Source organism: Procambarus clarkii, chromosome 8 (genome assembly GCF_040958095.1).
Source record: "Procambarus clarkii isolate CNS0578487 chromosome 8, FALCON_Pclarkii_2.0, whole genome shotgun sequence".
NCBI lineage: Eukaryota > Metazoa > Arthropoda > Malacostraca > Decapoda > Cambaridae > Procambarus > Procambarus clarkii.
Window position 1 is genome coordinate 50,347,148 of NC_091157.1, and position 25,789 is coordinate 50,372,936.

The 25,789-nt window shown below is 47.9% G+C and overlaps 1 protein-coding gene across 2 annotated transcripts in view; it reads right to left on the reverse strand.

The window, feature by feature from the left end:
• Positions 1–14,401, reverse strand: part of LOC123759686 (villin-1) — a 46,963-nt gene extending 32,562 nt beyond the window's left edge. The window contains exon 1 of one of the 2 annotated variants that reach the window (XM_069318314.1): positions 14,316–14,401. In XM_069318314.1, coding sequence (XP_069174415.1) covers positions 14,316–14,386 — 71 coding nt within the window. In that variant the 5' untranslated portion in view covers positions 14,387–14,401. Of the gene's footprint in view, positions 1–9,698; positions 9,770–14,315 lie in introns of those variants that run through there. The other variant, XM_069318322.1, reaches the window with a different exon arrangement.
• Between the last annotated feature and the right edge of the window lie 11,388 nt (positions 14,402–25,789).

Consider the following 25,789-nt stretch of genomic DNA (forward strand, 5'->3'; position numbering starts at 1 on the left):
TCCCACACGTCACAGGCTCTCGTCACCAGACGTAAACAAGGCCCCAAGACGTCTCATAACGTCTACAGTAACACGTCTGTTACTGTTAATGTAACAGCCTGTTGGACCAAGCTCTCACAAGTCAAGCCTGGCCTCGGGCCGGACTTGGGGAGTAGAAAACCTCCCTAGAACCTCAGGTAGTGTGATTTATCTGTGTGTATTGACAGAGGAGCGTCAGAATTTAAGGAGCATTAACATTCCTAGACGACAGAGCCAGAGTGTATGGGGGGAATTGTCTGAAACCAAGATTCGACTTCTATCCAACCATTGAAGCCTCAGGAACCCTCGTGGATTCAGTAGAACTCCAGGTTTCATTCCTTTTAACCATGTCGTTGGCCTAGTTGTCTAAGGTGTGTGCCTGGGAATACCCAGTGCATAGGTTCGAGTCCTCATCACGGCTCCTAAGGATTTTGTCATAACCTAGACCTAACTATATATAGAACTTTAACATATAATAATATATAAGTGAGAGCAAACCTATTTTTCTTGTGCTGTGTCCCCGTACTGTGAGAGTAAACACAGTATGTTCAAATTGATGAATGTGTCTTGATCGGGGGGAAAGGGTGACGGCCGCAGCTTTAACGAGCCTGGATTGAGACAGTTGGAGTCCTACCCTGAGTGTGACCATTTCCCTCCCATGGGCGTGGCTTTCACTCCACTGGGCGTGGCCTCCACCCCACTGGGCGTGGCCGCCACGCGAGTGAAACATTTCTAAGGTGGACTTGTCTGTCGGTCCGGGACAGAAACAGGGGTGGTGGTAGGGGGGGGGGGAGTGGCACAAATGTTTTAGTGAAGACCTCACCCATCCCTCACCTCACTTCACCTCACCACCTCACCTCACCTCACCTCACCTCACCTTGTCACACCTCACCTCACCTCACCTCACCTCACCTCACTTCACCCCCTCAACTTCACCCAGTCTACATGCGATGGGGACAAACATAAATAATATGTTGAATACTTTAATAAAGCTTAAGAAGACAGTTATCCCGAAGTGATAATAATTCTAACCATTATTCCATCATTAATCTCCGTGGGATCACACTTGGCAGTAATGACACAGGGTACCAAGTGGTAACTGTAATCCTTCAAGCCCCGGGCAGCGAGAGGTCTGGGAGTGGACCTCACACGCCACCTTCCTCCTCAAGCCCACATCAAAACGATATCATCAGCGGCACATGTAAGGTTGGCCAACGCAAAACAAAAATGCCTTTAGAAACTTGTATAAACAATCGTTCAAACCCTTGTTTTCCACATACGTCAGACCCATCCTGGAGTATGCGGCTGCAACGTGGAGTCTATATCTAGCCAAACACACAACGAAATTAGAAAAAGATCAGAGGTGTGTCACCAGGCTAGTCCTGAAGTTCAGAGGTACGAGTTAGAAGGAAAGGCTACTGGTAACCCCAGGTCCATGGAGCAGAGAAGGAACATGGAGACATGATCATTACAGGGCCGGTGGCTGACTGAACAGCACGCTGGACGCGTGATCCTGTGGTCCCGGGTTCGATTCCCGGCGCCGGCGAGAAACAATGGGCAGAGTTTCTTTCACCCTGATGCCCCTGTTACCTAGCAGTAACAACACCCTTGAGCCCTGTTACCTAGCAGTAAATAGTTACCTGGGAGTTAGTCAGCTGTCACAGGCTGCTTCCTGGGGTGTGTATGTGGTGTGGAAAAAAAGTAGTTAGTAACAGTTGATTGATAGTTGAGAGGCGGGCCGAAAGAGCAAAACTCAACCCCCACAAGCACAACTAGGTGAATACTGCAAACAACATTCTCAGGGGAAAGATTAAAAAAATAGATAAAAATAAAGCCCAATAAGCTCAGGAAGTTGTACACCAGCTGATCGAAGGCTGAGAGGCGGGACTAAAAAAGGCAAAAACTGAAGGGGGTTGGGATTTGGCTCTTTGGCCCCACCTCTCAACCTTCATTCATCTGGTGTAGAGGGAATGAAGCAGAGCGTATAGCAGGAGTGTCAGTAGCAGGAGTGTCAGTAGCAGGAGTGTCAGTAGCAGGGAGACCATGATCGTATCCCCTCATTGTTCCTCCTGATTAGTGGGCTGTCATGCCCAGAATCCTGAACTGATTCTTCTGTTACAAGTGTACTTGGAGTGTAGCATGGGGGTAGTTGGAGTGAAGGTTGGGTACAAAGGTGCTGAGACAACACCCTTGTTGAGGTTGACATGTTGTCAACCTCTTGTCAACCACCCCAGGGTGTCTGGGGTGAAGTGTGGGTACCTGGAGTGATGATGGGGTATCTGGGGGTGTAGTGTGGTTGTCATGTTGTCAACCTGCTTTGTCATCACGAGTACGTCAATCGATTAGTTGATTGATGAAAATGAAGCCACCCAAGAGGTGGCACGGGCATGAATAACCCGTAATACGTCAATCGTCCCAGCTGTTGCTTTTATAATGATTATAATAATCATTATCACAATCCCTCTCATACCTGAGTGCGTGGTACAGTTATCTACAGATTTATCACGAAGTTAGAGACACTGACGGCTAGTTTTTCAGAGATAAGCTGCCGGTGATGTGGGGCCAACATTTCTACCAGAAATATTAAGCAACTAACCCACTTATCTTATGGCCTGACAGCTGAGTGGTCAGCGCTTCGGATTGGTAGTCCTGAGGCTCCGAGTTCGATCCCCGTTGGAGGCGGAGACAAATGGGAAGAGTTTGGTGTGTATTGTGGGTACCTGGAGTGTTGCTGGGGTCTCTGGGGTGTAGTGTGGGTACCTGGAGTGTTGCTGGGGTGTCTGGGGTGTAGTGTGGGTACCTGGAGTGTTGCTGGGATGTAGTGTGGGTACCTGGAGTGATGCTGGGGTGTCTGGGGTGTAGTGTGGGTACCTGGAGTGATGCTGGGGTGTTGTGTGGGTACCTGGAGTGATGCTGGGGTGTCTGGGGTGTTGTGTGGGTACCTGGAGTGATGCTGGGGTGTCTGGGGTGTAGTGTGGGTACCTGGAGTGATGCTGGGGTGTTGTGTGGGTACCTGGAGTGTTGCTGGGATGTAGTGTGGGTACCTGGAGTGATGCTGGGGTGTCTGGGGTGTAGTGTGGGTACCTGGAGTGATGCTGGGGTGTTGTGTGGGTACCTGGAGTGATGCTGGGGTGTCTGGGGTGTTGTGTGGGTACCTGGAGTGATGCTGGGGTGTCTGGGGTGTTGTGTGGGTACCTGGAGTGATGCTGGGGTGTCTGGGGTGTTGTGTGGGTACCTGGAGTGATGCTGGGGTGTCTGGGGTGTAGTGTGGGTACCTGGAGTGTTGCTGGGGTGTAGTGTGGGTGTCTGGGGTGTAGTGTGGGTACCTGGAGTGTTGCTGGGGTGTAGTGTGGGTACCTGGAGTGATGCTGGGGTGTAGTGTGGGTATCTGGAGTGTTGCTGGGGTGTAGTGTGGGTACCTGGAGTGTTGCTGGGGTGTAGTGTGGGTACCTGGAGGGTTGCTGGGGTGTAGTGTGGGTACCTGGAGTGTTGCTGGGGTGTTGTGTGGGTACCTGGAGTGATGCTGGGGTGTGTGGGGTTTTGTATGTGTACCTGAAGTGTTGCTGGGGGTGTCTGGGGTGTAGTGTGGGTACCTGGAGTGTTGCTGGGGGTGTCTGGGGTGTAGTGTGGGTACCTGGAGTGTTGCTGGGGTGTCTGGGGTGTAGTGTGGGTACCTGGAGTGTTGCTGGGGTGTCTGGGGTGTAGTGTGGGTACCTGGAGTGTTGCTGGGGTGTAGTGTGGGTACCTGGAGTGTTGCTGGGGTGTAGTGTGGGTACCTGGAGTGTTGCTGGGGTGTAGTGTGGGTACCTGGAGTGTTGCTGGGGTGTAGTGTGGGTACCTGGAGTGTTGCTGGGGGTGTCTGGGGTGTAGTGTGGGTACCTGGAGTGTTGCTGGGGGTGTCTGGGGTGTAGTGTGGGTACCTGGAGTGTTGCTGGGGGTCTCTGGGGTGTAGTGTGGGTACCTGAAGTGTTGCTGGGGTGTAGTGTGGGTACCTGGAGTGTTGCTGGGGTGTAGTGTGGGTACCTGGAGTGTTGCTGGGGGTGTCTGGGGTGTAGTGTGGGTACCTGGAGTGTTGCTGGGGGTGTCTGGGGTGTAGTGTGGGTACCTGGAGTGTTGCTGGGGTCTCTGGGGTGTAGTGTGGGTACCTGGAGTGTTGCTGGGGGTCTCTGGGGTGTAGTATGGGTACCTGGAGTGTTGCTGGGGGTCTCTGGGGTGTAGTGTGGGTACCTGGAGTGTTGCTGGGGGTCTCTGGGGTGTGGTGTGGGTACCTGGAGTGTTGCTGGGGGTCTCTGGGGTGTAGTGTGGGTACCTGGAGTGTTGCTGGGGGTCTCTGGGGTGTACTGTGGGTACCTGGAGTGTTGCTGGGGGTCTCTGGGGTGTACTGTGGGTACCTGGAGTGTTGCTGGGGGTTTCTGGGGTGTGGTGTGGGTACCTGGAGTGTTGCTGGGGGTCTCTGGGGTGTAGTGTGGGTACCTGGAGTGTTGCTGGGGGTCTCTGGGGTGTAGTGTGGGTACCTGGAGTGTTGCTGGGGGTCTCTGGGGTGTGGTGTGGGTACCTGGAGTGTTGCTGGGGGTCTCTGGGGTGTAGTGTGGGTACCTGGAGTGTTGCTGGGGGTCTCTGGGGTGTGGTGTGGGTACCTGGAGTGTTGCTGGGGATCTCTGGGGTGTGGTGTGGGTACCTGGGGTGTTGCTGGGGGTCTCTGGGGTGTAGTGTGGGTACCTGGAGTGTTGCTGGGGGTCTCTGGGGTGTAGTGTGGGTACCTGGAGTGTTGCTGGGGGTCTCTGGGGTGTAGTGTGGGTACCTGGAGTGTTGCTGGGGGTCTCTGGGGTGTAGTGTGGGTACCTGGACTAACTAACAGGAGTCAGGGCTGGGCACACTACAATAGATAACAGTAAAGACTCGCTGATAAGATTACACTACATTCATCTACCCAAACAACTTCATCTACTCACACACACAGCATCATCTACTCATATACCGTAATCTACCTACATGCCCTCATCTACCCGCACCCCCCCCCCCATTGTCTGTTCATTACATCTACCTTTAATTTCTCACTTTATATTTTTGTGTGAGTGTGGGGGAGGGGGGGGGAGGGAGGGAGGGGTAGACGACTTCTGACAGCTTTCCATCCGTAACTCGCGTTAAGCTTAGCCCTGATAGTTCCCAGGCACAGGAGCCACCACAGTGGAGCCACAGTGGTGCCACATTGGTGCCACAGTGGTGCCACAGTGGTGCCATTGTGGTGAAAAAGTTCTGGTGACGAGAAGGGAGGACAAAACAGGGTTAATAGCGCCGCAAGATTGGAGAGCTAGCAAGCGAGCCCTACAGAGGAAGAGCTAGCAAGCGAGTCCTACAGAGGAAGAGCTAGCAAGCGAGCCCTACAGAGGAAGAGCTAGCAAGCGAGTCCTACAGAGGGAGAGCTAGCAAGCGAGCCCTACAGAGGAAGAGCTAGCAAGCGAGCGCTACAGTGGGAGAGCTAGCAAGCGAGCCCTACAGAGGGAGAGCTAGCAAGCGAGCCCTACAGAGGGAGAGCTAGCGAGCCCTACAGAGGAAGAGCTAGCAAGCGAGCGCTACAGTGGGAGAGCTAGCAAGCGAGCCCTACAGAGGGACAACAAGCGAGCTCTACAGAGGGAGAGCTAGCAAGCGAGCCCTACAGAGGGACAGCAAGCGAGCCCTACAGAGGGACAGCAAGCGAGCCCTACAGAGGGACAGCAAGCGAGTCCTACAGAGGGAGAGCTAGCAAGCAAGCCCTACAGAGGAAGAGCTAGCAAGCGAGCCCTACAGAGGGAGAGCTAGCAAGCGAGCCCTACAGAGGGAGAGCTAGCAAGCAAGCCCTACAGAGGGAGAGCTAGCAAGCGAGCCCTACAGAGGGAGAGCTAGCAAGCGAGCCCTACAGAGGGACAGCCCGACTATGAAACATTCAACTCTCCGGCTAAAGCTACCTAAGCTCTTGAGAACAGATTCAAGATATTTCGGCATCTCATCCACACCTCACGAAATCACCAAGAAGAGGTATTTTCCACTTAAACAGTGGCATAAGTGCTAGCAGTACACTCACTACACTAGGAACTACACACTACAAGCCGAAAAATGCAGCATCTGTGAGCCCAATCGTCACTTCTGACATTTGACAGACAATCAATATATACCGCATACTGTGCTACGGACTCCATATTGCTCCCTTGGGGTCTGGGGTCACTTTAGTTAGGCTGGGGTGCGTCTGGGGTCACTTTAATTACGCTGGGATGGCCCTGGGGTCACTTTAGTTAGGCTGGGATGGCCCTGGGGTCACTTTAGTTAGGCTGGGATGGCCCTGGACTCACGTTTGTACGTCTGGGGTGGGCCTGGGGTAACTTTAATAAGTCTGGGGTGGGCCTGGACTCACTTTAGTAAGTCTGGGGTGGGCCTGGACTCACTTTTGTAAGTCTGGGGTGGGCCTGGACTCACTTTAGTAAGTCTGGGGTGCAGATAATATCCCCGCCGTGAAAGGCATTATTCCTCATCACAGGCATCCACCAAGGAGTCGGGTATAATACCCCCGACGTATAAAATATATCCATACATATATGCAGGTAAACAAATCCATCAGAACGACGCAGATATATTGCCCATTCATCTGTGGATAAAGGCAGGGGTTGTTAACCCGTGACATCCTGTGGACGCTGGTCCGTCACCATATTGTGTTGGGACTCGAACCTGTACAACTTTTCTAAATCTTTGGCGACTTTGTTTACAATTATTAAACAGTTAATGAGCTCCGAAGCACCAGGAGGCTGTTTATAACAATAACAACAGTTGATTGGGAAGTTTTCATGCTTGTAAACTGTTAAATAAATGTAACCAAAGATTGAGGAAAGATGTACACGTTCGTAAGTACTTGTGTATCTGGGGCCAGATTCACAAAAGCACTTACGCAAACACTTACGAACCTGTACATCTTTTCTCAATCTTTGGCGGCTTTGTTTACAATTATTAAACAGTTAATGAGCTCCGAAGCACCAGGAGGCTGTTTATAACAATAACAACAGTTGATTGGCAAGTTTTCACGCTTGTAAACTGTTTAATAAATGTAACCAAAGCCATCAAAGATTGATGAAAGATGTGCAGGTTCGTAAGTACTTGCGTATCTGGGGGCCAGATTCACAAAAGCACTTACGCAAACACTTACGAACCTGTACATCTTTTCTAAATCTTTGGCGGCTTTGTTTACAATTCTTAAACAGTTAATGAGCTCCGAAGCACCAGGAGGCTATTTATAACAATAACAACAGTTGATTGGGAAGTTTTCATGCTTGTAAACTGTTTAATAAATGTAACCAAAGCCGTCGAAGATTGAGGAAAGATGTACACGTTCGTAAGTACTTGCGTAACTGCTTAGTGAATCTGACTGACACTGTCCCTCCCCGTCATCATGGCGGCGGTTACATCACACCCGCCCGCTCGCAGCTCCCGGCTCACGGTGGTCAACATAACTACCTTAATTTGCTTAATATTATGGCATTCTAGTTTTTGCGTTTACAGCCAAGTCATGGACACAGGTAAACAGGTCGCCAGCGCATGTAGGCGATGAGTCACTGCAGGACTGATGCGTTGCAGTGGCCTGTTTGACAAGTTACTGCAGGGCTGATGAGGTACAGTGGTCTGCTTGACAAGTTACTGCAGGGCTGACGAGTTACAGTGGTCTGCTTGACAAGGCACTGCAGGGCTGACGAGTTACAGTGGTCTGCTTGGCAAGGCACTGCAGGAATGATGAGTTACAGTGGCCTGCTTGGCAGGGCACTGCAGGAATGATGAGTTACAGTGGCCTGCTTGGCAAGGCACTGCAGGAATGATGAGTTACAGTGGCCTGCTTGGCAAGGCACTGCAGGAGTGATGAGTTACAGTGGTCTGCTTGGCAAGGCACTGCAGGAATGATGAGTTACAGTGGCCTGCTTGGCAGGGCACTGCAGGAACGATGAGTTACAGTGGCCTGCTTGGCAAGGCACTGCAGGAATGATGAGTTACAGTGGCCTGCTTGGCAGGGCACTGCAGGAATGATGAGTTACAGTGGCCTGCTTGGCAAGGCACTGCAGGAATGATGAGTTACAGTGGCCTGCTTGGCAAGGCACTGCAGGAATGATGAGTTACAGTGGCCTGCTTGGCAAGGCACTGCAGGAATGATGAGTTACAGTGGTCTGCTTGACAAGACACTAGAACTGATGAGTTACAGTGACCTGCTTGGCAAGGCACTGCAGGAATGATGAGTTACAGTGGCCTGCTTGGCAAGGCACTGCAGGAATGATGAGTTACAGTGGTCTGCTTGACAAGACACTGCAGGACTGATGAGTTACAGTGGTCTGCTTGACAAGACACTGCAGGAATGATGAGTTACAGTGGTCTGCTTGACAAGACACCAGAACTGATGAGTTACAGTGGCCTGCTTGGCAAGGCACTGCAGGAATGATGAGTTACAGTGGCCTGCTTGACAAGACACTGCAGGACTGACGAGTTACAGTGGTCTGCTTGACAAGGCACTGCTTGGGCACTGATGTCGTCTGGTGTTCAGTCAGCTGGACCATCACACTACTGCTAATGTCTGCTTCTGGCAATACATTTGGGATTATGTCTGCTCCAGTTCTTTCTGATAGAAGAATCTCTCTGACACGCATCCTACAATCTGTCCTGAAGCTAGGCTCGTCGAAGCAGCACCCAAACCCAAAGACTCATGCATCACTTTTAACGCATTGCGTACGCAAAATTTATTTTTTTTCTAAAATATAGGGTAATATGATTACACATGAGAATGTTCTGAATAGTTAAGCTTAGGTTAGGTTAGGTTAGGTTAGGTTAGGTTAGGCTAGGCTAGGTTAGGTTAGGCTAGGTTAGGTTAGGTTAGGCTAGGCTAGGCTAGGTTAGGTTAGGCTAAGTTAGGCTATGTTAGGTTAGGTTAGGTTAGGTTAGGTTAGGTTAGGTTAGGTTAGGTTAGGTTAGGCTAGGTTAGGCTAGGTTAGGTTAGGTTAGGCTAGGTTAGGTTAGGCTATGTTAGGTTAGGTTAGGTTAGGCTAGGTTAGGTGGTTAAGTTATGTTGGCCATTATTGGCATTTGCAGTATGTGGGTAAAGCATTTAGAGAATTGGGATTCGAACAGTGGACGTGAACGAAGCGCTGTTAGAGGAAAAATATATATGTCATCAGTTGTGAGTCAAGTGCAAAGTGTTTTTCATTCAGAAACTGGGGGTTTGGCGGCTGGATTAACGAGCTTCTGGCATTTGTCGATGAGGACGGGTTGTCAAGTGAGATTTTACAAAGGCCTGATTATTAAAATAATTATTATGGAACATTTGTTGTTGATTTGGAAATACTTTGTAACCCCCACATGCATGGGCTTAGGATTCTGGCCGAATGTTAAAGGTGAATACACGTAGGTGCTGGATGTTTGGTGGTGTGGTTGACGTGTGGTGGTAGTAGTGGTGTGGTTGACGTGTGTGGTGGTGGTGGTGGTGTTGTTGACGTGTGTGGTGGTGGTGTGGTTGACGTGTGTGGTGGTGGTGTGGTTGACGTGTGGTGGTGGTGGTGGTGGTGTGGTTGACGTGTGTGGTGGTGGTGTGGTTGACGTGTGGTGGTGGTGTGGTTGACGTGTGGTGGTGGTGTGGTTAACACGGTGAAGTGTGAGGACCACCAGCAAGCAGCGGACCTTACCTGTGAGGTGCTGTGTGGTGGGATGATGGATGAGACCAGCACGGTGCGGAAGCCAGGGGGGGTCCACACGGGCACTGCTGCCCCCCTCTCACCCACACCAGGGGCACCACCCACACCAGGGGCGCCCTACCACAACCCCCCCACCCCCATATCTCACAGTCTTAACCCCCTACACCTTCTCTTACAGATGTTTCTGCCTTCCGGCGTCCCGCTGATATTTCCAACGCTGCTCGACTAGATATCTGTGTTCAGTAATAATTTTCTGAAGCATTAGTCGGGTGTTTTAGGCCTCATCACGGTGACGGAGGGGGTGTGGGGGTGTGTTGGGGGGAGGGAGGGGTTGGACCGGCAGCAGTGGCACACATGATTGATGATAACGATAAGAGAGCTGTTATCAGGCGGACCCGCAATATACCCAGCACAGCCTGTGAGGTGTGTCAGCACTGCCTGCAACTCTCCTCATTCTTGGCTCCATCCTCATTCACCGCCACTCATTGACCTCATATCCCTGACCTGTTCCTACACGGCTGGACGTAGCCCCTGAACCCCTATCCCAATACACAACTTGGTCTACGTTCTGGCAACCCTATACACGACCTAATCTAGTCCCTAACAGTAACCCAGCCCCTGATACAGTAACCCAGCCCCTGATACAGTAATCCAGACCCCTGATACAGTAACCCAGCCCCTGATACAGTAATCCAGCCCCCTGATACAGTAACCCAGCCCCTGATACAGTAATCCAGCCCCCTGGCACAGTAATCCAGTCCCTAACACTTTCCCTGCTCTTATTTTTTTTAAGCAGTTACCTCATGTCTGCCCCGACCAGCATATGACCGTTCCGTACCCCAGACCATTCTCCCTGCATTGTTGGGTGGGGCTAGCCCAAGCATCTGGTCTCCAAGTTTGGACACACAGAGACGGACAGACATTATAGTCATTATATTGTATAGACTAGGCGGGGTATCCGGCATATCTTGCGATGTTGATTTGTCCGGCATTGTCCGGGTCTGTCTGTCTCGCATCTGTCCATCTATCTGACCGTCTATCTATCGACCTGTCTATCAATCTATAACTATCCATCTATGCATCCATCAACTTATCTATCCATCCATTTATCTTTCACCTGCATGAAACGGTCTCGTTTCATGCAGGTCGGCGTTCAATCCCCGACCGTCCAAGTGGTTGGGCACCATTCCTTTCCCCCCGGTCCCATCCCAAATCCTTATCCTGACCCCTTCCAAGTGCTATATAGTCATAATGGCTTGGTGCTTTCCCCCTGATAGTATCTTATCCATCTATCCATCCATCGAACTATCTGTCAATGAGCCAGAGTGCATCTCAGCGTTCCAGACGAGGGAGAGCCAGAGTCGGATTCCTGTCGGATTGGGTAACGACGAACGCGAAATTCTAATCATCACAATAATAGCAGCGATCTCCGTCACTGGAGCATCGACTGTCATATCAGAGTGAGGTTTGGTCCCTTCAGTGTACACACTGATAACACTACACACTTCAGTGTCTCCCTGATCTCTCACACGCTAGATCACCGACCCTCCCTCACACTCAAGAAGTAGCAGCGATGGCGGTGTCTCCCTGCCTGGTGATAAGCAATCTTTGACGGCTTTGGTTACATTTGCTAAGCAGTTAACAAGGGTGGAAACTTGTCAATCAACTGTTGTTATTGTTATAAACAGCCTCCTGGTGCTTCGGAGCTTGTTTAATAATTGTAAACAAAGCTGCTAAAGATTGAGAAAATATGTATAGTAGCCAGATACACGAAGCAGTTACGCAAGCACTTACGAACCTGTATATCTTTTCTCAATCTTTGGCGGCTTTGTTTACAATTGTTAAACAGTTAATGAGCTCCGAAGCATCAGGAGGCTGTTTATAACAATAACAACAGTTGATTGGGAAGTTTCCATGCTTGTAATCTGTTTAATAAATGTAACCAAAGTCGTCAAAGATTAAGGAAAGATGTACAGGTTCGTAAATGCTTGCGTAACTGCTTCGTGAATCTGGCCCCAGTGCTTGCGTAACTGCTTCGTAAATATCTCTAACTGGGGTCTCTTATTTATGCACTACTTATCGAGGCTTCAATTAAGTGGCTTCGTCTTGAGAATAGTGATAACAGCAACCATTATGAAGACGTTTCAGGTCATCCTCATTACCTCCTACCTCGCGATATCTTATCTCTACTTTTATATATATCTAAGTGGCATATTTTAGTCTCAGGAGAAGGCGTTGAAGAGCAAGAAACTCGTGTCTATAACTCCTCAAGCGGCCGGCTGGAAACACCGAGATGGCCAACCATAATAAAGCGAAAATAACATTATCCAGAAAAATAATAGTAAGGATAATGAACAAAGTCTAGCTGGGTACAATGAGGGAGAGGTGGGGGTAAGGGGGGAGGGAGGGTAAAATGAGAACAGGTGGAGAAGTGGAGGAGGCGGGGGGGGGAGAGGGGGTTGGGGAGGGGAAAAGGGAGGGGGAGAGAGAGAGAGAGAGAGAGAGAGAGACTGGGAGAATAGAGAGAATGGGGAGGTCGGGAGAGAGGGTGAAGTGGGGAGGAGAGCGGAGAAAGGGGGGGATGTTGGTGGAAAGGGGGAAGGGGGAGAAAGAAAGAAAGAGAGGGGGAAGACGAAAGGACGTTCGAAATCTTTTTCGAATTTAGTTTTAAAAGATGTGAATAGAGGTGACTCCCACAGCTTCTTCTTTTCGAGCAGTACAGGGTACGAGTACTTCCTGACATTCCTTTCACTCATAACTGGCATGACGTCCCTCACAGCCATAGCTTTAGGTAAAATGAGTAACGTAGTGGTACTCACTCCACCCTCCTCATCCCACACCCACACGGCTCTCATTCCTCCTCTCCATGTCCGGCGTTTCTTGTCTATCCTCTCTTTGTTCTATATTCTCTTCGTCATTACCATACGTTTCCTCGCAAAATTTATAACCCTTTCTCTTCCCAGTTGGAGGGAAAACTTTGTTAGGCGAGTCACTGCCGGAAACACATTGTTGGAACACCACACTCCCTAATGTGCTCCACCTCTCCCACCTCCACATCCACCCCTCCCACCTCCACACACCACAACATCCACCCCCTCCCACCTCCACACACCACAACATCCTCCCCTCCCACCTCCACACACCACAACATCCTCCCCTCCCACCTCCACACACCACAACATCCTCCCCTCCCACCTCCACACACCACAACATCCTCCCCTCCCACCTCCACACACCACAACATCCTCCCCTCCCACCTCCACACACCACAACATCCTCCCCTCCCACCTCCACACACCACAACATCCTCCCCTCCCACCTCCACACACCACAACATCCTCCCCTCCCACCTCCACACACCACAACATCCTCCCCTCCCACCTCCACACACCACAACATCCACCCCTCCCACCTCCACACACCACAACATCCACCCCCTCCCACCTCCACACACCACAACATCCACCCCCTCCCACCTCCACACACCACAACATCCACCCCCTCCCACCTCCACACACCACAACATCCACCCCCTCCCACCTCCACACACCACAACATCCACCCCCTCCCACCTCCACTCACCACAACATCCACCCCTCCCACCTCCACACACCACAACATCCTCCCCTCCCACCTCCACACACCACAACATCCTCCCCTCCCACCTCCACACACCACAACATCCTCCCCTCCCACCTCCACACACCACAACATCCTCCCCTCCCACCGCCACACACCACAACATCCTCCCCTCCCACCTCCACACACCACAACATCCTCCCCTCCCACCTCCACACACCACAACATCCTCCCCTCCCACCGCCACACACCACAACATCCTCCCCTCCCACCTCCACACACCACAACATCCACCTCTTCCTTTCAGGGGTGACGAATTAACTCTACTTTTTACCGAGTCAATAGTCAGGACAATGAATTGAAAATTATTTATCAATTAATTGTAATGATTCAAATCATTACTGATTTGAACGTTCAAGTTTCAAAGCGGGGAAAATATTCCCTAATGGGACAGATTACCCCACGTAAGTTTGATAGGTGTTCTCATGCTCCACATTTTCTCAAATCAAACGAATAACTATTATATTTTGTTATATTTCTCTAGGCTCCTTCCACTAGTGGACCATTCACACGCCAATGGTAAACTATTGTAATACTTTTCTGTGTGAGAGAGATAGAGAGTGAGTCCGCAAATAGACAGACAGAGACAGACATAGAGCCACAAAGACACAAGGATAGACAAAAAGAAGAGATAAACAGCAACACAGAGACAGACAGAGGCAGGCACAGATAAACACAGAGACTGAGATAGAGAGTAGGAAGGAGAAGAGAGGGGGGGGGGCGGATGTTTGAAGAGGGGAGAGAAGGAAGGCAAGGGGGGAGGGGAGAAAATTGAAGACGGGAAGGGAGGGGGATAGGGAAAGAGACGAAAGAGAGGGAGAGAAGAAGGAGAAGAGAGACGCGGGCAAACGGGTACCACCTCAATATATATATAATTAAGCTACAAATAAAATCTGAAACTCATGCTATTATCATGCCTGCCTTATCTTCAAACTCATTTGAATGTAGATAAATGTAGATTGTACATACCCAGCGTCATGATACTGGAGGAAGGAGTAGATATTCTTCCTCTCTGGGTAGACACAGAGCTTGTTGATCATGTTGTTGTGGTCTTGTGCGTGCTGCTGTTGCACTCAGCACACGGCCACACTGCATCATCCACCACACTCTCACCACAGTCCACCACACTCCCCCACCACACAAGCGTCTCACTGCAAATTCCGAATGTCTAAGGCGGTACGATTTGGTACATTCAGAGTGAATGTACCAGCAGAGCTTTGTCCATCGAGGACAATTACTGAGGCCTTCTCATATCGATCAAAAGAACACATTAATCACCTGTAACACACGATGGAAAAGTAAATGCTGAAGTCTTAGTGTATGTTTTCAGACTTTTAAGAAGATTGCCTCGTTAGCACAAGTCTTGATGTGGTAGTTTATGACGTCACTGTGTTTATATGGTCTAATCTGTGGCTTCCCTCGTCACCCTAATGCTTGTACTCTGACCAGTACTAGCTACCACTGTCACTAACTACCAGTACCACAACCACTAGCTACCGGTACTACCACCACAACCACTGTCACTAACTACCAGTATTACCACCTCCACTAAGTCCCACTACCACTATAGGTACCCTAAAACTACCACAACAACTTGTATTTTCCATAATTGCCAGTGTTGTGGGGCGGTTGTACTGAGGCTCTGCTGACTACCTTGTAGTCACGTGCTCTTGTTTACAAATCTTAACGTCACTAGTCACCTGTCAGACTTGCTCTCACTTTTATAGTGGCCTCAATGTCCCTCTCACTCTCTCTCACACTCACCCGACACAGAGGCACAAACGCTCCCGCCCCCAACACACACTTCACACATTTCACACTAAACCAGGACCTCGGAGATTTCTTAAACAAAAAACTGGTTGGACCGGAAACACGTCGCATATTATAATTTTCATAAATACGGAACAAACCTTTGTTTTACTTCACGCAACACTGGCTTGGTGGTGGTGCTGGAACACTGTACTGTGTGACGCAACACTGGCTTGGTGGTGGTGCTGGAACACTGTACTGTGTGACGCAACACTGGCTTGGTGGTGGTGCTGGAACACTGTACTGTGTGACGCAACACTGGCTTGGTGGTGGTGATGGAACACTGTACTGTGTGACGCAACACTGGCTTGGTGGTGGTGATGGAACACTGTACTGTGTGACGCAACACTGGCTTGGTGGTGGTGATGGAACACTGTACTGTGTGACGCAACACTGGCTTGGTGGTGGTGATGGAACACTGTACTGTGTGACGCAACACTGGCTTGGTGGTGGTGCTGGAACACTGTACTGTGTGATGCAACACTGGCTTGGTGGTGGTGCTGGAACACTGTACTGTGTGAAGCAACACTGGCTTGGTGGTGGTGCTGGAACACTGTTCTGTGTGACGCAACACTGGCTTGCTATTCTTTCGCTCAGCAAATTTCTAAAATTAAACAAGTTTTTACACACAAATAAACAGCTAAGATCGTGAAAGCGAAGTCGAGGAAACACTACGCGCGCCAAGGTTACGACACATCGTAAGATCAGCGAGAATCGTCAACAAAGATGATTACATCAAAGTCGTAAGATCTTTAAATGCATGATACAACTTTTAATGTTCTTCACGGTTATATTTTTAATTCCTCGGGGGAGGAATTAAAGCACTGCCCCTCACACTGGGTGAGAGACAGTAACTCGCCACCCTGGAGCCGGTCGGCCGAGCGGACAGCACGCTGGACTTGTGATCCTGTGGTCCTGGGTTCGATCCCAGGCGCCGGCGAGAAACAATGGGCAGAGTTTCTTTCACCCTATGACCCTGTTACCTAGCAGTAAAATAGGTACCTGGGTGGTAGTCAGCTGTCACGGGCTGCTTCCTGGGGGTGGAGGCCTGGTCGAGGACCGGGCCGCGGGGACATTAAAGTCCCGAAATCATCTCAAGATAAATCATCTCAAGAAGATAACCCTCACACCGGGTGAGACAGTAACTCGCCACCCTCACACTGGGTGAGACAGTAACTCGCCACCCTCACACTGGGTGAGACAGTAACTCACCACCCTCACACCGGGTGAGACAGTAACTCACCACCCTCACACCGGGTGAGACAGTAACTCGCCACCCTCACACTGGGTGAGACAGTAACTCGCCACCCTCACACTGGGTGAGACAGTAACTCGCCACCCTCACACTGGGCGAGACAGTAACTCACCACCCTCACACTGGGTGAGACAGTAACTCGCCACCCTCACACTGGGTGAGAGACAGTAACTCACCACCCTCACACTGGGTGAGACAGTAACTCACCACCCTCACACTGGGTGAGACAGTAACTCACCACCCTCACACCGGGTGAGACAGTAACTCGCCACCCTCACACTGGGTGAGACAGTAACTCGCCACCCTCACACTGGGTGAGACAGTAACTCGCCACCCTCACACTGGGTGAGACAGTAACTCGCCACCCTCACACCGGGTGAGACAGTAACTCGCCACCCTCACACTGGGTGAGAGTAACTCGCCACCCTCACACTGGGCGAGACAGTAACTCGCCACCCTCACACCGGGTGAGACAGTAACTCGCCACCCTCACACTGGGTGAGACAGTAACTCGCCACCCTCACACTGGGTGAGACAGTAACTCACCCCCCTCACACCGGGTGAGACAGTAACTCGCCACCCTCACACTGGGTGAGACAGTAACTCGCCACCCTCACACCGGGTGAGACAGTAACTCGCCACCCTCACACTGGGCGAGACAGTAACCCACCACCCTCACACTGGGTGAGACAGTAACTCGCCACCCTCACACCGGGTGAGACAGTAACTCACCACCCTCACACTGGGTGAGAGACAGTAACTCACCACCCTCACACTGGGTGAGACAGTAACTCGCCACCCTCACACTGGGTGAGACAGTAACTCGCCACCCTCACACTGGGTGAGACAGTAACTCGCCACCCTCACACTGGGTGAGACAGTAACTCGCCACCCTCACACCGGGTGAGACAGTAACTCACCACCCTCACACTGGGTGAGAGACAGTAACTCACCACCCTCACACTGGGTGAGACAGTAACTCGCCACCCTCACACTGGGTGAGACAGTAACTCACCACCCTCACACTGGGTGAGACAGTAACTCGCCACCCTCACACTGGGTGAGACAGTAACTCGCCACCCTCACACTGGGTGAGACAGTAACTCGCCACCCTCACACTGGGTGAGACAGTAACTCGCCACCCTCACACTGGGTGAGACAGTAACTCACCACCCTCACACTGGGTGAGACAGTAACTCGCCACCCTCACACTGGGTGAGACAGTAACTCACCACCCTCACACTGGGTGAGACAGTAACTCACCACCCTCACACTGGGTGAGACAGTAACTCGCCACCCTCACACTGGGTGAGACAGTAACTCGCCACCCTCACACCGGGTGAGACAGTAACTCGCCACCCTCACACCGGGTGAGACAGTAACTCACCACCCTCACACTGGGTGAGACAGTAACTCGCCCCCCTCACACTGGGTGAGAAACAGTAACTCGCCACCCTCACACTGGGTCTGGTCGGCCCACATGTGTTTGAAATAAAATGAGTGTTGGGGGTGGTGGTGGCGACTCCACCCACGGGAAGCCAGTGTTCGAGCCCCGCCCAGGTGTTGTGTTGGCGGGGAACCGTTTGCCGCCAAAATGGTGTTCCGGTCCTATGGAAAAAACGTGGAATGTTTTATTCTTGGTTCTATTATGAAGGAATGACGTCACCAGCTATTAAACTGATTTTCAATTCTGTTGACAATTGTTTATGTTGTAACATATTTTTTTGAAATTTTTTAGCGTGATAAAAGTAACATTTAAGACAAATAATTTCATATAAGCACAACTAGTTTTATGCTTCGTTCGGCTTGAGCTCAGGTGCAACAGCCAGGAAATTAACACAGGTGACAGTTTAATAAGTACACACACCTTCCTTCCCCTCTCCCCTCTCTTTCCGCGTGCGCGCGGGCACATACATACACAAAGGGGTCTGGTAGCTGAATGGACAGCGTGCGGTACTCTTAATCTTGTGGCCCGGGTTCGATTCCCGGCGCCGGCAGAGACAAATAGGCAGTTTCTTTCACCCTGATTGCCCCCGTTACCTAGCTGTAAATAGGTACCTGGGAGTTAGACAACTGTTACGGGAAGCTTCCTCTATGTGTGTAATTACCAAAGTGTAGTTACAGGATGAGAGCTACGCTCGTGGTGTCCCGTATTCCCAGCACTCTTTGTCCTATAACGCTTTGAAACTACTGACGGTCTTGGCCTCCACCACCTTCTCACCTAACTTGTTCCAACCGTCTACCACTCTGTTTGCCAAAGTGAATTTTCTTATATTTCTTCGGCATCTGTGTTTAGCTAGTTTATATCTATGACTTTTTGTTCTTGAAGTTCCAGGTCTCAGGAAATCCTCCCTATCTATTTTATCAATTCTTGTTTCTATTTTGTACGTAGTGATCATATCACCTCTTTTTCTTGTCTTCTAGTTTTGGCATAGTTAATGCCTCTAACCTCTCCTCGTAGCTCTTGCCCTTCAGTTCTGGGAGCCACTTAGTACCATGTCTTTGCACCTTTTCCAGTTTGTTGATGTGCTTCTTAAGATATAGGCACCATACAACCGCTGCATATTCTAGCTTTGGCCTAACAAAAGGGGGGAGGGAGGGAGTGAGGGGGGGAGGGAGAGAGAGAGACAGAGAGAGAGATTGAGAGAGATTCTGCCTCCTACTGTTGGTACGAACATTTGAAACAAGCACACGTGGTGCAAATATACAAACATGATGAAAGACTAGAATCGCTAAACAGCAGACGAGTGTTCTTAATTAACAACATTCCCTGTAAGTTCTGCCCCCCCCCCCCCCCCCCATACACACTGATTGATTGACAGTTTAGAGGCGGGCAGAAAGAGCAGAGCCCAACCCCCGGAAGCACAACTAGGCAAATAAATACACAACTGCCCATGAAGACCTACTCGTTATCGTTGTTAAAGAAAACTCACATCGTTCTTGCATTTGTATTTTAGAATATTTATTACATTTGGCATTATTGCTATAATGTAACTTTTTCGATTCTAATTTACTTACAATTTCTTCACTAATCCTTTTCTACAGGGCTTAAGACCACGTTATAACCAGGCGTTACAGCTGAGCGGAACACCTCAGCACACACGCCACTAGATCACACACTCCTGTCATCTCAAGAGACAGCCTCACACTCATTTATCTATAGCATTCGGGAAGAGAGTAATAACACAGTAATAACAGCAAGACAGATGACGGTGAGAGGAGGAGACGGAGGGCGCAGCGAGGGAGAGAGGCACGGGCCGCGGGTCAGACTTGACACACTACACGCGCTGTGGAGACGCCACCGCTGGCGGCCACAACGTTGAGAAAGTGTAACCTTGAGCACCCACGCTGAAACAACACCTGTGCCTCACAGCTACACCTCAGTGAGCTCTTGCAGACTCCTGGCCGCAAAGTGCGCCCCCACTTATCCACCCCCCCCCCAACACACACAATCTCCTGTTGATTGACGGTTGAGAGGCGGAACCAAAGAGCCAGAGTTCAACCCCCGCAAGCACAAATAGGTGTGCAACAAACTTAAGACAAGTTCTTTATCATAATATAAGACAATGTAGTACAGTATAATCTAAAGACATTTTATTGCATATAAACTTAAAATCCGTATTCCTGTACTTAAAAATATTTGCTAGAGCACTGGTTCCCAAACCTGGGGGCCTTTTTGAAATATTAAATGGGGCCACAAGTTGAGGTAGACCACATCTTATAATAACCAAATACATGGTTTACTGAAGAAAACAATTTTGTGGCTTAATATCGAGTGTCGGGGGTCACTAATAAGGACGCTGTATGAAAAAGGGGGTAATGACCTTAAAGAGTTTGGTTACTACTCTGCTAGAGTACAAGGCAAACTAATGCTGAAACGTTGGAGTACTAGTGGCTTTACAAGAATGTGATCATCATGCTATGTACTCTCATAAACCCAATGGAACTTCTTGTACTGTATATGTATAAATAATGTATAAATTATGGCTAATCAAAATCAATGTAGATCAGTGGTCTTTATTTGCTTCATGAAGACATATCACACATTTTATTAATATATATAAAATTGTCACTACATAAAAATATATGACCAGCTATAATTCTTACTTACCTTAATGAAGAACTAAAGAATAATTTTATATATGTAACAGAGGCAAACACTTGCTCTATTTCCATTCTACACACAATACAATATTTGATAAATGAGAACTGTTAAACTGCAATAAAATTCAAATTATTATGTCTGAATTATCATCTTTGATAGGTTGGCCGCACCAGTCTTGTCACCTTTTAGTGTACAACTGTACAACTCTGGTACAGTAATTACACGGTGGAATTGCCTGGTGGTGTGTCAGGTCACTGGTAACATCAAGGGGTATTTATATATACTGTACATACATACAGAAATATCATATTTATGCTCTATAATACTTAATAAAAATAGGCACCACAACAATATACAAGACATGAGCAAATAAAAAAAAAACGCTGATAATTTTAATCTGCTGTACCTGACAAATAATCTAACGTGTGTCATTCAAAAATTTAAAACATGACACATTCATTTCTTCCAGTTAAATAATAAACATCGAACCCATTCACTAAAAATACACCAAGTTTATTTAACTTTTAATAAAGACAACAGCAGCTTGGGCGCAATCATTTTTAAAACTAGGAAATAGTTTTGAAGACATTTGAAAATGAGAGAAAAACATTAACATGTACTATAGTATCTACAACATTTTCTTTACAAACAAGATTGTATACTTACCTCTCTGCTCCTCAGTGGTAACCCCCATATAAAATCAGAAGATATATTTGACTGGTACATGGTACACGTAATAGAAAACTCAAATGCTATTTGGTCGATTAATACCTTTGTGATGTTTATACAGTATTTAAAATATATTAAGTTGGCATGCACTTGCTAGCCTCGCAAGATACAGTATTGGCCACTTTGAAAAAATATAATGTGTCAATTACACTGAAACAACCCAAAGTGTTTCATCTTGTCAAAGAAGCTGCCAAAAAATTTCAGTCCTCATTAGCCTTTAGCCAGCAAAATGTCTACAGCCTAACATATTTACAGTTGTACATTTCCATATCACAAGTCGGTAAATCAAGCCAAGCCAAGGCCAAGCCTTCAAAACGTTTAGCACCATCTGTCACAATACTGTATTACAAAATACCTAGATATCATTTAGAACAATACAAAAGTACAAGGACACAAGGCAAAGTGATGTCAATGGTATCAGATTCACCAAGGATTTTACCGAGACACACACAGCTCAAAGGAACATTGAAAAGCAAACTTTGGAGCATTGTGAGATTCAAGTTGCTGCAGGAAGAATGCGACCGTTAGCAGGACAATGCAGTTCTGACAGTAAGGGGCAGGTCTTTGTACTATTGAATATCCATGAGTTAATTGTGTGTGGCCAATAATGTAACCTAACCAAAGACACACACAAATCACAATACAGTAGCGTGATGCATCAAATGAACAAACCCACAAAGGTCGTGATGAGGATTCGAACTTACATCCGAGAGCATCCCAGACGCCGCCTTAATCAAAAGGTCTCTAACCAGAAACCTTTCCCCATTTTGACACAGGAGGAGGAAAATCAGGGTTAGGTCACTATTGTAACTCTTAGTTTTTGGAATAGCTAACCATCTCTAACAGATGTATATGGTATTATCTGTGAAACGGTAGAAATCAGAGTAAGGAATTTACTTCTGAGTGATGAAAGAGGCTCAAAAAGCCTCTTTAGCAGTTGCATCCTTAAGGTCATTAGAAAGAACACCAATATGGTCTGGAGGCAAGGAAGGCAGGAACCCAAGCTAATTGCTGAGAAGTGGGAGCTGAACTGAGCCATAGAGATAAAGAACAAATGCTACAGCAAAAATGGAGTTGCCTACATCCTACTGAATTTGAATCCGGTTAAACATTACAAACCATTCAGTTACTGAGGAAGTTCCTTTTGATGATACAAAAATCGGGAGGGAAATAAGACAGAAAAAGACTCACTTTCAAGTATAGTAGTGGGAAGTACGCCTACGACCGGCTATTTTCATTTTTTCCTAAGCCGGTCGTAGGCGTAGGGGGTTTTTCCTGTTTTTTCCTAAGCCGGTCGTAGGCGTAGGGGGTTTTTCCTGTTTTTTCCTAAGCCGGTCGTAGGCGTAGGGGGTTTTTCCTGTTTTTCCTAAGCCGGTCGTAGGTGTAGGGGGTTTTTCCTGTTTTTTCCTAAGCACGTCGTAGGCGTAGGGGGTTTTTCCTGTTTTTTCCTAAGCACGTCGTAGGCGTAGGGGGTTTTTCCTGTTTTTTCCTAAGCACGTCGTAGGCGTAGGGGGTTTTTCCTGTTTTTTTTCCTATGCCGGTCGTAGCTTCAGGGGTTTTTCTGAATTTTTTTGTTCCTATGCCGGTCGTAGCATCATAGTTTTTTGTTCCTAGGGATTAAAAAGCCGGTCCCTGGCATCCCCAAATTTCGTTGGCTCAGTGACCCTGCACAGACATTGCTAATGGTCAATGACGTCACCAGGTAGCCGCTCAGCATTCCTGCACCGGCATGTTCGAGGGGAATCACTTTCAAGATTATCTAAATAGGGTTTTGAAATGGTCAAAAGATTGGCAGATGCAGTTTAATACTGACAAATGTAAGGTTTTTAAGGCTAGGCAATGATGATAGTTACAAGATACGAGCAAGATGGTGTTGAGATTGCGAAAGGGATCTGGTAGTTATGATTAGTAAGAATTTAAAACAAAAAAATCAATGCATAAATGTTCGTAATAAGGCAAATATGACATTGGAATTTATTAATCGAAGAGTTACTAATGAGACACCTGGTGGTGTTCTTCAGCTATATTTTGGTCTGGTTAGGCCCCTATTAGAATATGCAGTTCAGTTTTGGTCGCCATACCAAATGGATAAAAATTCACTAGAACACGTCCAGCATAGGATGACAAAGTTAATTCTGCAAATTAGAAACCTGTCATATGAAGAAAGATTGACAGAGCTAAAATTACATTCACTGGAAAGGTGAAGAATTACGGGGTGACAAGATAGCGGTGTACAAGTGGATGAATGGATATAACAAAGGGGATATTAACAGGGTATTAAAAGTATCAACACAAATCAGAACATGAAACAAAGGGTATAAATTGGATAAGTTTAGATTTAGGAAAGACATGGGTAAATACTGGTTCGGTAACAGGGTTATTGATTTGTGGAACCAATTACCATGTAACATGGAGGAGGTGGGGGCCCCTTGATTGTTTCAAGTGTGGGTTGAACATGTATACGAGTGGGATTGGGTGGTTATACCCAATCCTATGGGCAGTATTGGCCCATACTGCTGCCTCGTATGGGCCAGTAGGCCTTCTGTTACCTTTATTCTTATGCTCTTAAGGCCAACATGCAGATCCTTAATAAATGGGAGATGGAGACCATGATTAAGTAAGTAATTATCAAAACAGGCATCAAGCTGGGAAGGCTATGTAGCACCATCAAATGTGCGGGATAATCACAGGGCACTAAATATCACCAAGGATGCCAATACGAGAACAAAAAACGCATAAGGCAAGACCATGATCAACATCAACCTGGTAAAGGTCCTAGGTACCAGGTTCAAACCGAAGGGACAAATCCGTGGATAAATTAGTAGAGCCCTATTGCGAAACCTCACATGCAGGCAAAGTAATTATCAAAAGAGACAAATGGCCTCTGGAGGATTAGTAAAGCTAGACATACAATTATCTAAAAATCAAGACACTCTACAAGGAGGTGCACGACTAAGTGGGAGAATGAAGTTCGGACAAAATGGAGCAAGATGTTGTTCCATTAAGTAACCATGAGTTAAGTGAATGTGACCAATATGCAACCAAGCCAGAGCCATTTTCTATTGTTTATTATGGTGATAGAAGGAAGGCCAAGGGAGAAAGGTCACTTTCAAAAGCACATACAGTAGTTTATTACAGGCAGTTCCCCAATTAGGAACGAGTTATGTTCTGAGACTGTATGTAAAGCATTTGTTTAGGAATGCAGATCAAGATTTTCCATAGAGACAATGCTGTAAGTGGGATTCCTAGGCCACCAAAAATCCTCACAAAACCAATATTTTTGAGACATAATATATAAAAAACCACATTATTTACCTTGACTGATGAGTTATCCTGCTTGTCTAAGTTAGTTGTTTTTGAAGAGTGAATTACACGGAAAAAATTAATGAAAACACATGTGCACTATATTGGTGGTTCACCATTTTGTAATTGACCTCAAGAGTATATGCCTCCCCACCCTCCTCCTATTACCAGCTCAGGGCCCCGCCCCACCAACAAAGTAAACACAATCAAATCATGAGAGTGTGGGTCATTGAGGACTTGAGGCCACTGATTGGACTGTATCTCACACCCACACACACAAACCAACACCCCCTCCCCTATGTGCCCTGTACTCTGTACTACCAGTGCCTTCCTCACATGCCCTGTACTACCATCCTGTTCCTGGCTGTCGTATCCTGCACCTGAATCACTTTGTTGCACTTTCCTTAATCTTGCAGTTAATCAACTTTTGCACTTCAAAACTCTTCTTTACATTTTCAGGCCTATCTATTATCAGACCACCACACATGCTGATCAGAGTGTCCATTTCTACCACTTTAATAATTCTTGGGTCTTCATGGTCATCTTGCCTTACTACACGAGTGTCAGCACCAGCACTTTTATCCATATTAAATTATTTTACAAAATGAATACGGTACCGTAGTTACTTATTTTCTACTAAAATTTTGGTAAAAATGTAACATACTCTGAGACTAATCAATATATTTATATATTCTTACCTGGTTGATGGGGTTCTGGGAGTTCTTCTGCTCCCCAAGCCCGGCCCGAGGCCAGGCTTGACTTGTGAGAGTTTAGTCTACTAGGCTGTTGCTTGGAGCGGCCCGCAAGCCCACATACCCACCACAGTCCAGTTGGTCTGGCACTCCTTGGAGGAAACAATCTAGTTTCCTCGTGAAGATGTCCACAGTTGTTCCGGCAATATTTCTTATGTTCACTGGGAGGGTTTTGAACAACCGTGGACCTCTGACGTTTATACAGTGTTCTCTGATTGTGCCTCTAGTTCCACCCATACTTTGAATACAATAATTTTTGTTGAATGTTCCAATCTGACAGAGTAAAATTTTGGTATACTGTATGTACTACCAGGTCCCGGTAGTAGAGCCGGGTTCGTTCTCGATGCACAATCGAGAATTCTGATTGAATCCTGGCTGGGACAGAAATGGTTGGGAATATTTCCTTTTACCTAATGTTTCTGTTCACCTAGCAGTAAGTAGGTACTCAAGAGTTAGGCCAGTTTGTTGTGGGGGCTGCATCCTGGGTCAG